Source organism: Notolepis coatsorum (genome assembly GCF_963971535.1).
Source record: "Notolepis coatsorum genome assembly, chromosome: 4".
NCBI classification, from domain to species: domain Eukaryota; kingdom Metazoa; phylum Chordata; class Actinopteri; order Aulopiformes; family Paralepididae; genus Notolepis; species Notolepis coatsorum.
The window spans coordinates 32,301,100-32,315,427 of record NC_140168.1 but is presented as its reverse complement, the minus strand read 5'-3'; the positions used below and the strand labels follow the sequence as shown (position 1 = coordinate 32,315,427).

Here is a 14,328-nt window from a genome sequence, read left to right as displayed (position 1 = left end):
CAAAATGAGATTATACAAAGACTACTCAAAATGAGATTATTCAAAGACTACTAAAATGAGAATATTCAAAGACTACTCAAAATGAGAATATTCAAAGACTACTGAAATTAGATTATTCAAAGACTACTCAAAATGAGATAATTCAAAGACTACTGAAAATGAGAATATTCAAAGACTACTGAAAATGAGATTATACAAAGACTACTCAAAATGAGATTATTCAAAGACTACTCAAAATGAGATTATTCAAAGACTACTCAAAATGAGATCATTCAAAGACTACTCACTCTTGGATCATTAAAGGGCTCTTCACAGTGATCGTTTGCCCACCTTTCAATTGCACCACTGCGTCACACCACTAATGTCAACCGACGCCTCAGCTCAAGATCCTACGACAGCGGCGATTACTTGTAACGACAATCACTTGCAGCTGAGCCTAATACGGATCACAACCTGAGTCTAGCGTATTGACGCTGGTTTGTTCTAAATAATAAACCCATCATAACGTCACGGTGACACGACAGATGTACAGGCGTAGCTGTGCCCTGTGGATCAAGGTGTGGTGGAGGAAGAGGTGTACGTGTGTGCGAGCGGAGGGTGCGTTCACTGTACGGGAACACTCACCAGGGGGTTCTTGAAGAATTCATATTTGGCATAGTTCTTCCTGAAGAGGAATTTACTCTCGCTGCTCATCGAGGCTTGAACCTGAACCACTAACTCATGGTCCTCCACACAACGCTCTGTTCACGGACGATGGAGAGAGAGGAGAGAAAGAAAGAAAATGAGAGAAAGAGGATTATTAGTTAATTTTAGGAGTAGGACTGAACAATATCAAAATCCACATTGACATTGTATATATGAAGAAGGCAATATCCAAATTGGGAAGACAGCAGCATTTTAAAATGCACATAAGTCTGGCAGCTACACTAACACACAGACATTATAGGTCCATATAATACATACTGGGTCCATATAATACATACTGGGTCCATATAATATATACTACATAGTTCCATATAATAGATAGGGCGATATAGTGAATATGAAGGTATACCGCAATGGATCCATGCAAAGGTAGGGATTTATACTATACCGTCGTCCACAAGATATATATATATCTCTCATACTCAAAAAAACGTTTCCTTGCATAAATAGTAAAAAAGGAAAAATTAAATACTTTTGAATGAAATACCATGACACCTATATATTACAAGATGAGGACATAAATCATGTCATGTCACATTGTCATTTGTGAAAAACTATACCATTAAATACCGTTATACCGTCAAAACTCACAACATGATGTGATATTTTGGCCACACAGCCCCTAACACTAGGTCCATAGAGTACAAGGAGATCCCGGTAGGTCATCAGATCCAGACAGGTCTAGTAGGTCCATATAAGCCAATACAAGGAGCTCATAGTGTCCCATCTGTGGGACATCTGAGACGAGATGACATAATGCCTCCTCAGGGTTGTACCGACACAGCAGAAACCCATAATCCTATATTACCGAGAAAGGTTTTAAACACTTAAATTGCAGGTCATATATATATATATAAAATCACAATACCTACTAAAATAATCACAGTGTATAGTATTCCTCTTTTTCTTTTTGCCCCCAATTTAATTTGCATCACTACTAAAATGTCTTCTATTTATACAGTGATGCAGCGAAAAACCGCGGCTAAACCGTGACCAGAAAGAGGGGGAGAAAGAGACGGTTGCTTTCAGGGAGGTGGAGAGGAGAAAGAGAGATGGAGGGGGGAGGGTGTCAGAGAGAGAGAGAGAGAGAGAGAGAGAGAGAGAGAGAGAGAGAGAGAGAGAGATGGATAGAGAGAGGGGGGGGACACAGGAACTGACAAGAGCAATGCAGGAGGATGATGTCATGTATTTATCTTGCTGGGAGCAGCAGAACGAGCCACAGGGACACAGCAGTGTAGCACACAATGCTGAATCGCTCTGTGTGTGTGTGTGTGTGTGTGTGTGTGTGTGTGTGTGTGTGTGTGTGTGTGTGTGTGTGTGTGTGTGTGTGTGTGTGTGTGTGTGTGTGTGTGTGTGTGTGTGTGTGTGTGTGTGTGTGTGTGTGTGTGTGTGTGTGTGTGTGTGTGTGTGTGTGTGTGTGTGTGTGTGTGTGTGTGTGTGTGTGTGTGTGTGTGTGTGTGTGTAGGTGTATGTGTGTGTATACATATCCGACTGTGTGTATGCATATCCGACTGTGTGTATGTAGGTGTGTGTGTGTATACATATCCGACTGTGTGTATGTAGGTGTGTGTGTGTGTGTGTGTATACATATCCGACTGTGTGTATGTAGGTGTGTGTGTGTGTGTGTGTGTGTATACATATCCGACTGTGTGTATGTAGGTGTGTGTGTGTGTGTGTATTTGCTTAAGTGCATGTAAGTGTGTGTATATGTGCCTCTTCTTGAAGTTGAGAATGAGAACACATAACCCAGCTGATTAGGAACTGATACTGACGAAATGTTCTAGTTCCACATGAACAAACCACATACGTACGTACGTGTACACACACACACACACACACACACACACGAAATGATAGCGACCGGGGTTTAGTAGAAATTCCACCCCCCGGATTAACTAGCACAGTCACGGTTTTATTGAGGGCATGCCACGCACGCACACACATGCATGTGTGTGTGTTAATTTTATTTTTATTTAAATACACCAATTAAATTATACATATTACATAACAAGATAAAAATATGTTTAGATGTTCAGTGTGGTTTTAAACACACACGCACAGAACTGGAGTCACAGTTTATATAAAAAGCATACTGGCTGCAGTTAGAAGAATGGCAGTGTGTGTGTGTCTGTGTGTGTCTGTGTGTCCTGGCTGCTAGCAGGGGAATTTCCTGTGGAAGGAAATGGAACGAGCGATTGGCCGAGAGGTCTAGGGGCTCGTCTGAAAGCGGCCCGTGATTGGTCCAACGCGGTTCTGGTATGACGCTAACTCCCTGCCTCTCTCCGCCCTTCCCCCCTCTCCCTCCCTCCCCTCCCCTCCCCTCCCCTCTCCCTCGCTTTAGCGCTATCCACTCCTCCTCCTCTCCCCTCCTCCTCCCTTTCTCCCCTCCTCACCTCACATTCCATCTCTCCACTGCACTTTTTTCCTCCTCCTCCTCCTCTCTCCCCCCCCCCCCCACCCCCCCCCCAGAAACGACGATCAAGCAGCAAAAAAAAAAAAAAAAGTACAAAGCGATCCTTTGACTCAAAACACGACTCAAAATAGAAAATCCTCGGCGAGGACAAAGAGCGACGAGGGGGAAAAAAAGAAAAACAATCTTCAAAGGGAAGCGGCTCTGAAGAGGTGAAGCACGAGTCTCCCTTTCTTTCGGCATATTAAGAGGGCGAGGTATGCGAGTGGAACATGGAAAACGCTTAATCCTCGGCCCACACCCCCTTACAAGTCATAAAACATACAAGCACGCATACGCCACGCTCCACTGAGCAGACGCACAAAAGGTGCATACAATATTACACCCACCCACACAGAGGCACACACACACAGAGGCACACACACACACACACCCACCCACACGGTACACGCACACACACACACACACGCGAATGTTCATCCACCTCTGCGGAAAAGAACACATGCACTAACGTATGAAAACAGCACGGCGTAAAACGTATGCAGCATACATGGGAAACTCGATAAGCACACACACACACACACACACACACATACATACAGAAGAAAAGACAAGAAAACACACATACACACAGAGAAGGAAGGACAAGAGAAACACACACAGAGAAGGAAGGACAAGAGAAACACACACAGGAGGAAGACAAGAGAAACACACACACACAGGAGGAAGACAAGAGAAACACACACAGAGAAGGAAGGACAAGAGAAACACACACAGGAGGAAGACAAGAGAAACACACACACACAGGAGGAAGACAAGAGAAACACACAGGAGGAAGGGCAAGAGAAACACACACAGGAGGAAGACAAGAGAAGCACACACAGGAGGAAGACAAGAGAAACACACACACACAGGAGGAAGACAAGAGAAACACACAGGAGGAAGACAAGAGAAGAAACACACAGGAGGAAGACGAGGAGAAGAAACACACAGGAGGAAGACGAGGAGAAGAAACACACAGGAGGAAGACGAGGAGAAGCACACACACACACAGGAGGAAGACGAGAGGAGAAGCACACACAGGAGGAAGAGGAGAAGCACACACACACAGGAGGAAGACGAGAAATACACACAGGAGGAAGAGGAGAAACACACACAGGAGGAAGAGAAGCACACACACACAGGAGGAAGACGAGAGGAGAAACACACACAGGAGGAAGAGGAGAAGCACACACACACACAGGAGGAAGACGAGAGGAGAAACGCACACAGGAGGAAGATGAGAAATACACACAGGAGGAAGAGGAGAAATACACACAGGAGGAAGATGAGAGAAGCACACACACATGAGGAAGATGAGGAGAAACGCACACAGGAGGAAGAAGAGAAGCACACACAGGAGGAAGAGGAGAAGCACAGACAGGAGGAAGAGGAGAAGCACAGACAGGAGGAAGAGGAGAAATACACACAGGAGGAAGATGAGAGAAGAGGAAGAGGAGAAGCACAGACCGGAGGAAGAGGAGAAGCACACACAGGAGGAAGAGGGAGAACACACACACACAGGAGGAAGAGGGAGAACACACACACACAGGAGGAAGAGGGAGAACACACACAGGAGGAAGAGGGAGAACACAGTAACACACCGAGGCCGAGGAGGGGGTGATGCTCCACCAGGCTCCAGCTGTTGTCGTCCAGACAGTGGCTCTTGTAGACCAGCAGCTGACACACGTCCCTGGCCGTCATGTCAGCAGGGATCTCCACCACCTTGCCTGCCCCATCCTCGCTCCACACCTTCACTATCTGAAAGCACACACACACACACAGGCACAGCAAAGGGTTAATAATGTCCATCCGACAGGGCTGAAGTTTGATGATGATGGTGGTGGTGGTGGTGGTGACGAAGATGTTAGATGTAAGTAGCACGGTAGAACTTTTTCCAACCTTGGAGGTCATATTAAAAAATGGGTCCCTTGAAATAAAAAAATAAAAAAAGATTCCCTTATCCAACAAAATGGTTACCGACTGTGATGACGATACACCGACTGTGATAATATCCTGTTATCGGCGGGTCAGCGGGCCATACAGAGGAGACCGTCAAAGCTACTCGCCATTGACCACCTTTGGTGGGAACAGGGTGGAGAGAAATCCCAACCTGAGCATGACATGAGAGCAAAATGGCCGCCGTGTGAATATGGTCAATCGAGTGGTCGTCGACCAAACACAGGGAGGAGCTCGGCTACTGTTCTGACCAATGGGGGACGACGACGACGACGACGACTTCGTATTTGTCACTGGTTTGTTTGCGAATATCGAGAGTCACAGGACTTTCCTGACATCGGTGTGAAAATAATAATCACTCGCCACACAAAAAGGTACGGAAGAATAAAGTGACTCATTGTGTGTGTGTGTGTGTGTGTGTGTGTCCCCAACAGGTCCGAACTGAACATCCACAGAACAAAAGAACAAACATAAACAGACCCGGGGGGGGGGGGGGGGGGGGCCACGGACGGGATTCGCGGCTGTGTTACCTGTAAGTCCATTTTCATGACCGCCTGACGAGACTGGCCCTGAAAAAGTCCCCTTGTTCGCGTTCTCGTGACCCCAACACAATAGACACACTGTACGTTTACTGTCGAGAGAATAAAGACAAGAGATTGTTTTCCCGGCGGGGAGGGCGCCGGTCGCAAAAAGCGCGGTCCAAAAGAGGTCTTGTGTGCGTCCAGATCTCCAGCCTTCCACAAACAAAAACACACTCACACATGCAAACCTAGGGTCTGTGTGGTCCACGAAAGTGCACGTGCAGCGTCGTAGGGCATTAGAAACACACACACACACACACACACACACACACACACACACACACACACAGGGGCTGATACAGCACATCTACATAGGCTGCATCACGAATATGTCTTAAAAAGACTGATCTCTGTTGGGAGGACGAAAACTGGGTTTTAGTTAATCGTCCGAGCGCCTCCCCTTGTTGCGCCATTTTGGGCCATTTTCGGCGAAATGCCTAGAGCAACATTTGAATTGTGTCCCCGGTGTGGTTTTCATCAGATTACCACAGTTGAATGGCCTCACACCACATCAAACATTATACATACATGCAAATGCCCAGAGCTACCAGAAACACACACACAATAGATTGCAAACACATGCACGCACACACACACACACACACACACACAAATACAAACAAGCACAACCGAATATGAAAGAAAGCACATTCAAACCGTGGAGACTTAAGAAGAACTCCCAATTATTCACCAGTTCTCATAGTCCACTATCACAGAAAAGTAGGTGTGTGTGTGTGTGTGTGTGTATGTGTGTACTCATCCACACTCAATATCATCTATCCACAGCAGGAAATTGGCTCCAACGTTGGGCTGTTCCCCTGCCTCGCACGCAAAGTCGCTAAACGGAACACTGGTGAGAGGGGTCTGTGTGTGTGTGTGTGTACCCAGCAATGTCGCCACAGTGCTGCCTGACACTCTCCCCTGCAAAACCCAGGCTGCCTACCTGACAACCCCCCCCCCCCCCCCCCCCCCCACACACACCCCTCAAAAAATTAAGTTAAACAATTTAAAATATTAATTTTGTAATGCCTAGTTTCTTGGTAAAGTTTAGAAATGTTGAAAAAAAAAATCAACCTCTCCTCTAGAGTTACGGTCACGCGTGTAACGGCCACGGAATCACACGCATACATACACGCATCGCACACGCCAAATACTCGCACACGTTAGAGAAGAAGACCCACTTTCCTACCTCTACAGCCTGAAGCAGGCAGTCTGGAGAGCAGGATGGCATTTTCACACTGAGACGCTTTCTCAGTGACACAGAGAGATAGAGAGAGGGAGAGAGAGAGAGAGAGAGAGAGAGAGAGAGAGAGAGAGAGAGAGAGAGAGAGAGAGAGAGAGAGAGAGAGAGAGAGAGAGAGAGGAAAAGGAGGGAGGGAAAGAAGGAGGGAACAGGGAGGGGGGGTGGTAGGAGGAGGAGAGGAAGTCGGGGAGGAGAGAGAGAGGGAGGGAGGGACGGACAGACTGGCAAAGTGTACGCGAGAGAGGTAGAGGGCGAGAGAGAGAGGGAGTGTATGACAAGGGAAGAACGAGAGAGAGAGCCTGCCCCTTCCTCTCGTGCTGCTGGGCTGGATAAAAGCTGAGCTGTAAGCGCCCCCCCCCCCCTCCCCCTGAGGCTCGGTTGGTGGATTAGTCCAGTGTGGGAGAAGAGAGAGGAGCAGCTACCTGTCACGTACCCTGCCTCTTATCCCGTTCACAAACCCCCCCCCCCACAATGTTGGATAATGTTACCGATAGTGCCGAATCAAAAAGTAACAGTAAGGACTCTCTCGCTCTCCCTCCCTCTCTCACACAAACAGGCACGTACGAGACAAGAGAGAGAGAGCACTCAGGTATCTCTAACCACTAAGCTAATCGTTGCTCTCTCTCTCTCTCTCTCTCTCTGACACACACAACTAGTCATTGTTACCCGACAGCCGACATGCATCTAGTATTGACATTTTCTTAGTCTGTCTCACGGTTTCAATTACCCCCCCCCCAAAAAAAGTCTACCCCCCCCCCCCCCCCCCTCCACTGTTCCTCAGATGTATGTGAAATATTGGGGGAGAGTGCGAGAACCGAAGCAACATGTGTAACGCATCACTAACCTGGAGCAGTGGGGGTTGGGGGGTTGGGGGGGGGGGGGCTGAAGTTGGAAGTAAATTTTACTGGGTTAGTCGAGTTCCATCTGAAGCCACACATCACATCACGTGTCACTCCGGCATGAGGGGGCGGGGCTTAGTGGAGGGTGGGCGGAGTGGGGGGGGGGGCGCAAGGGCATTGCTCAGCAATTCTGCCCAGCCTCAAGGGAGGGGGAGGACAATGAAAAAAGAGAGATAGATAAAGAGAGGTAGAGAAAGACAGAGGAGAAAGAGAGATAGAGAATGAGAGAGGGGAAGACGGACATAAGGAGCGAAACAAGAGAAAGAGGAAAAAGAAAGAGGGGCCACAAGACAGAGATAAGGAGCGAAACAAGACAGTGAGAAAAAGAGACCGATGGAGTAGTGAGTGAGTGAGAGAGAGAGAGAGAGAGAACTAAGAAGGAATGTCAGTAATGTAATACTGAGTCATAATCGGGCTCATGTGTGGCGCAGCCGACCCAGCTGGCCCCTAATACAGCCTGCATGAAAAATGTTAGCTACACAGAGACAGAGAGAAAGAGAGAGAGAGAGAGAGAGAGAGAGAAAAGATAAAGCAAGAGCGGGAGAGAGAGAGAGAAAAGATAAAGCAAGAGCGAGAGAGAGAGAGAGAGAGAGAGAGAGAGAGAGAGAGAGAGAGAGAGAGAGAGAGAGAGAGAGAAGAGGTTGAAGAAATGTAAGCTATGCTAACTAGCTCCAGCTTTTAGAGTTTAGTGGTTGGCCTTTGAGTTTCACCAAGCACTTTAAACCCCCATCTGGGATAGAGCATAAAAACCATGTTGCTTTGAATGTGTGTGTGTGTGTGTGTGTGTGTGTGTATGTGTGTGTGTGTGTGTGTGTGTGTGTGTGCGTGCGTGCGTGTGTGTGAAAAATATAACTGTGTGCATGTAACAAACGCATGAGACAACAAAGAGTTGGAAAAAGAAGGGATGGGAGCAAAGGGAGAGAGAGGCGGTGTGTGTCTATTCATGTGTGTGTGTGTGTGTGTATATATATTCATGTGTGTGTGTGTGTGTGTGTGTGGAGGGGGTGGGGAAACATCTGATCCTCCATCTCTTCACTCATCACATTGTCAGCAGGCCTCCCTCCTCCGTTTTCAATCTCCCCTCTCTCCTCTCTCCGTTCTTCATCCTCTCTTGTGTGCATGTATTCGTACGTCTACTATGGACAAGATGGGTACTTTCCTCATTATAATAATAATTATAAATACTTTAAATCCTATGACTAGACTTAGCCCTCCTGGTTCCATCTGTACATAATCAACTGTTATTCACCCCCCCCCCCCCCCCTTCATATTCATCTCCCCCTCCGCCCTCCCATTCTCTCTTCTCTCCTGGGGGCTGGGATGGTACATGGAAGGTGGAGGTCAGGCCTGGACAGTGGTGGCTGGCTGATCCGACCCCCCCCCCCCCCCCCCCCACACTGCTTACAGTGATCTGCCCAGGGGTCAATAGGTCACACACGCACAGACACAGGGGTTTGACTCAGTGTATAGGATTGAAGGGTCATACAGACACCAGCATACAAGTATGCAGGCATACACACATACACACACACACACACACACACACACACAGAATGTACCAGATGTCGGAGGTCACACACAGTAATCTGTGTAGGGGTCAGGCCCACTTGACCGAGTGGTTTATGGGCCTCTTAACCCATCAGGCGATAGACACACACACATGCACACATAACTCTGGTCATTTGAACCCTTTGATGTGAAATAGAACTATGATAATTGAGCATTCTAATGACGATCTGTAACAATGGCTACTGGCTAATGAAGGCTATAGAGTTCCCAGGATTCCAAGGTTGATTCCAAAAACCCTTACATCTGAAAGGAATAAGCACATGTGGTTCCCAAAAGCAACACTCTTCAGAGCTCGTTCATAGCCGAGTTGAGCCTGGTTTGTATTCAGGGTCAGAGTGAGAGGGCAGGAGAAAATGGGGGCAGAGTTTTTTTTTTTTTATTATTATTGAGCAACAGTTGTGATTGGAGGAATCAAGAAAAGAGGGCAGGGTTTGAGATAGGTGAATTTGACCCATCCTAACTATTTAGTCAGCCACACGCAGTGCGGCGCCCGGGGACCAACGCCAGCTGTGAAGCCAGTACCTCGGTCAAGGGCAACGGCAGGAAACCTAACATGCGTGTGTTTATGGTGTGGGAGGAAACCGGAGTACCCGGAGGAAACCCACGCAAGCACACGGGGAGAACATGCAAGCTCCACACACAAAGGCCCCCTGCTGGGCTTTGAACCCAGGACCTTCTTGCTGTGCCAACCACTGCGCCACAACGTCGCCCCGGGTGACGAGTCGGCCTGTACAGTGGGGCCGAGTTGTGGTCACTTGTGGATGTTTCAGTGAGAGCGTTTCAGGCGGGATGTTTCCTAAGTGCGCAGTCACGTAGCTAGGTGCTCCTAGCGACGACGACACAATAGCTGTGATGAGTCCCGGCTGTCTCCGGCTGCGTCTCTCAAAATCATCACCTCGGAGGACATCATCCTGCTTTCATTTGCTAAATAATACCAACGACACTCAACGATCTAAAAGCCCCGCTAGCAGCCACGCTCCTCCGCCTTGGCGCAAGATATGAGAACCGCATGTTTATAGACCTACTTCAGCAAAACAGGTTGGCATGTCTGCTGTAAATCTGGCATTATTGTTGGGGTTTTGCCCCGACATATACTACTATGTGGAACGTGGCATATCAAAGCAGCAGGCCGCTGTTTCCTACATCAAGGCCGATAGTCGCCTCGTCTCGGACCTCCGCGGCCACTGTGTTAGCTACTGCAAAGCTAACTGGCTAAACAGCTAGCGTTAGCCACCTCTCAATGCTGAAAGTGGACTGTACCTCCTATACAGAGCACAGAGCAAACAACTCAACAAACTTTAAACAAACAACTCACTGCAGCACCCACTTTACCCACTTTAGAACACCTAAACACACTTTATATTTATTGGCAAAGAATTTGCACTACAACCCATACCTCATTACACCTTACTGTAAATTGTACCTCATCCCATCTCTGCTTTGCACTGTATAGTATATTGTATGGTAACTCAGTTACTTCTACTCTACATTGAGCATTGTATATATGTATATACTGAACACTTTTGTCTACGTACCTGACTTCTATTTTATACTTGCTATACTTATTTTATACTTATCTATTTTGTGTCTAGCACAGTCTCTGGAGCGTAACAGAAAGAAGCATTTTGTATAAAAGTATTCTGTACTTCTGTTATGACAACTAATAAAGAAACTTGAAACTTGAGCTACTGCAAAGCTAACTGGCTAAACAGCTAGCGTTAGCCACCTCTCGATGCTGAAAGTGGACTGTACCTCCTATAGATCTGCTGCCGCCTCCTTTCACGGTGACGATAGGTGCGCTGTGGATCTGGATGGTTTTCAAGATTCAATCGTTTATTATAATTTGATTTCAATGAAACATTGATTGTAATTTGGTTTGGCGAGTGCACAGGTACAACGACCATACACACATAACAACAACAAAATTATGGAAACCACTCTCCACTCACTCTCTCATACTGTGTGTTCTGATGGAGTCTACTCTCCACCTACAGGCCCATACTGTGTGTTCTGATGGAGTCTACTCTCCACCTACAGGCCCATACTGTGTGTTCTGATGGAGTCTACTCTCCACCTACAGGCCCATACTGTGTGTTCTGATGGAGTCTACTCTCCACCTACAGGCCCATACTGTGTGTTCTGATGGAGTCTACTCTCCACCTACAGGCCCATACTGTGTGTTCTGATGGAGTCTACTCTCCACCTACAGGCCCATACTGTGTGTTCTGATGGAGTCTACTCTCCACCTACAGGCCCATACTGTGTGTTCTGATGGAGTCTACTCTCCACCTACAAGCCCATACTGTGTGTTCTGATGTGGAGTCTACTCTCCACCTACAGGCCCATACTGTGTGTTCTGATGTGGAGTCTACTCTCCACCTACAGGCCCATACTGTGTGTTCTGATGGAGTCTACTCTCCACCTACAGGCCCATACTGTGTGTTCTGATGGAGTCTACTCTCCACCTACAGGCCCATACTGTGTGTTCTGATGTGGAGTCTACTCTCCACCTACAGGCCCATACTGTGTGTTCTGATGGAGTCTACTCTCCACCTACAGGCCCATACTGTGTGTTCTGATGTGGAGTCTACTCTCCACCTACAGGCCCATACTGTGTGTTCTGATGGAGTCCACTCTCCACCTACAGGCCCATACTGTGTGTTCTGATAGAGTCCACTCTCCACCTACAGGCCCATACTGTGTGTTCTGATAGAGTCCACTCTCCACCTACAGGCCCATACTGTGTGTTCTAATGGAGTCTACTCTCCACCTACAGGCCCATACTGTGTGTTCTGATGTGGAGTCTACTCTCCACCTACAGGCCCATACTGTGTGTTCTGATGGAGTCTACTCTCCACCTACAGGCCCATACTGTGTGTTCTGATGTGGAGTCTACTCTCCACCTACAGGCCCATACTGTGTGTTCTGATGGAGTCTACTCTCCACCTACAGGCCCATACTGTGTGTTCTGATGAAGTCCACTCTCCACCTACAGGCCCATACTGTGTGTTCTGATGGAGTCTACTCTCCACCTACAGGCCCATACTGTGTGTTCTGATGGAGTCCACTCTCCACCTACAGGCCCATACTGTGTGTTCTGATGTGGAGTCTACTCTCCACCTACAAGCCCATACTGTGTGTTCTGATGAAGTCCACTCTCCACCTACAGGCCCATACTGTGTGTTCTGATGGAGTCCACTCTCCACCTACAGGCCCATACTGTGTGTTCTGATGGAGTCTACTCTCCACCTACAGGCCCATACTGTGTGTTCTGATGGAGTCTACTCTCCACCTACAGGCCCATACTGTGTGTTCTGATGTGGAGTCTACTCTCCACCTACAGGCCCATACTGTGTGTTCTGATGTGGAGTCTACTCTCCACCTACAAGCCCATCCCGATGTGTTGAGGGCCATTGGTCTCTTGATCCGTGAGCAGGAAAGACAAAACAATATCAGGAATGAGTTCCCAAAGACTCTGATGAACTTGAAAAAGTATAATCTTGAATCAGAACATACATCGTTAGAAGCTTTTTATCATAAGGATGTCCTCAAGGTGCTAACGATTTGTGTGACGTGCATGTTTGGGAGAAAGATTATAAACTATTGATAACAATTTCTCCTTGAACAATTTAAGCTAAATCAAAGGATTAGATTTATCTTGTGTTTTGAGTGCGAGATAAAAAGCTCATACAAACAAAAATGACACCGTCCCCCGCCCCCCCCCCCCGCCCCCCACAGCCTCATCGGTTCACATTTATCCACAACAATTGCCGAGCGCACCATATGGCAAAGCAGTGCGCCGTTCACCGGCGCTATGAGATACCTTAATCAAATTAAACCCCCGGTATGGTTCACCAGAGGTCGGAGGTCGGCGAGATAGGCTATTAGTTGTTCTATCGGGCCTCTTTCATGTCGCTGATCGTCTGCTTGGAAGCGCTAGCAGCTGTCCCCCCTCCCCGCTCAGACAGAGCTCATTAGTCGAGCAGACAGGACAAACTCAATTGCAGTCCACCGGAGCGCCGCGGCAAAGCCTCCCACACTGGCTCACCTCCTCGCGACCTAATCCCAACACGCCACGTCACACATGGCGGCGACAGGCTGACCGACGGGGCCGACCACCCGTCCGTCCGTCCGTCCGTCGGGAGTGTATATAAGCGGTGGCGCTGATTGGATTAAATGGCATGCAGGCACAGGGCGAATTCTATAGTTCTCCCACGCGTGGAACAGGCACAAAATTATAGTAATACACTTGGATTTGGGGAAGAAAATAGTTTGAGACAGCGATTTCCTGTGGAGGACCCCGCCCGCGTATTAGCAGCTCTCATCTTATTTGTCTGAAAAGGAAGCGTAAAGCCCTCCGTCCTCCGAGCGAACGGGCTTCTTCTAAGACGGTGTAATGGACTCTTCTGGTGGAAATACCGTCCTTTGTCCAAATTCGTTGGCGTACTTTTAAGAGTCGGGTTGATCGGCGGTCACGCTGGCGGACGCAGAAGAAGTTTGACACCGTGGCCCGAAGCTGTTGCTTTAGATGAGAGTAAATATCACGCGGATAAGAACAAGCAGATCCGCACACCATATAGCCCACGGTTTTTATTTATTATTTGGTTGCCACCAAATACGGCCACCAAAGGTTCCCGTTTGTGCCAATGAAACAGAAACCGCCACAGAATACACTTAACGTTACTGCGTAAAAGTTTGTTAGCTTAGCGTTATCTAAAAGATAAAAACACCCTGTGTCATGTCTCTAATATTAATACTACCCTATCAACACCCTGTGTCATGTCTCCAATATTAATATTACTGTATCAACACCATGTGTCATGTCTCCAATATTAATATTACTGTATCAACACCATGTGTCATGTCTCTAATATTAATACTACTGTATCAACAACCCAGTGTCATGTCTCTAATAGTAATACT

General features: G+C 47.6%; 1 protein-coding gene across 1 annotated transcript in view; it reads right to left on the bottom strand.

Annotated features, from left to right (window-relative positions):
- The window catches only part of LOC311227055 (growth factor receptor-bound protein 10-like), a 119,708-nt gene that overhangs the window by 28,067 nt on the left and 77,313 nt on the right, over positions 1-14,328 (bottom strand). The window contains exons 6-7 of the mRNA XM_084312572.1: positions 4,759-4,915; positions 625-740 (exon numbers count right to left, since the gene is read on the bottom strand). Coding sequence (XP_084168698.1) covers positions 625-740; positions 4,759-4,915 — 273 coding nt within the window. The remainder of the gene's footprint in view (positions 1-624; positions 741-4,758; positions 4,916-14,328) is intronic.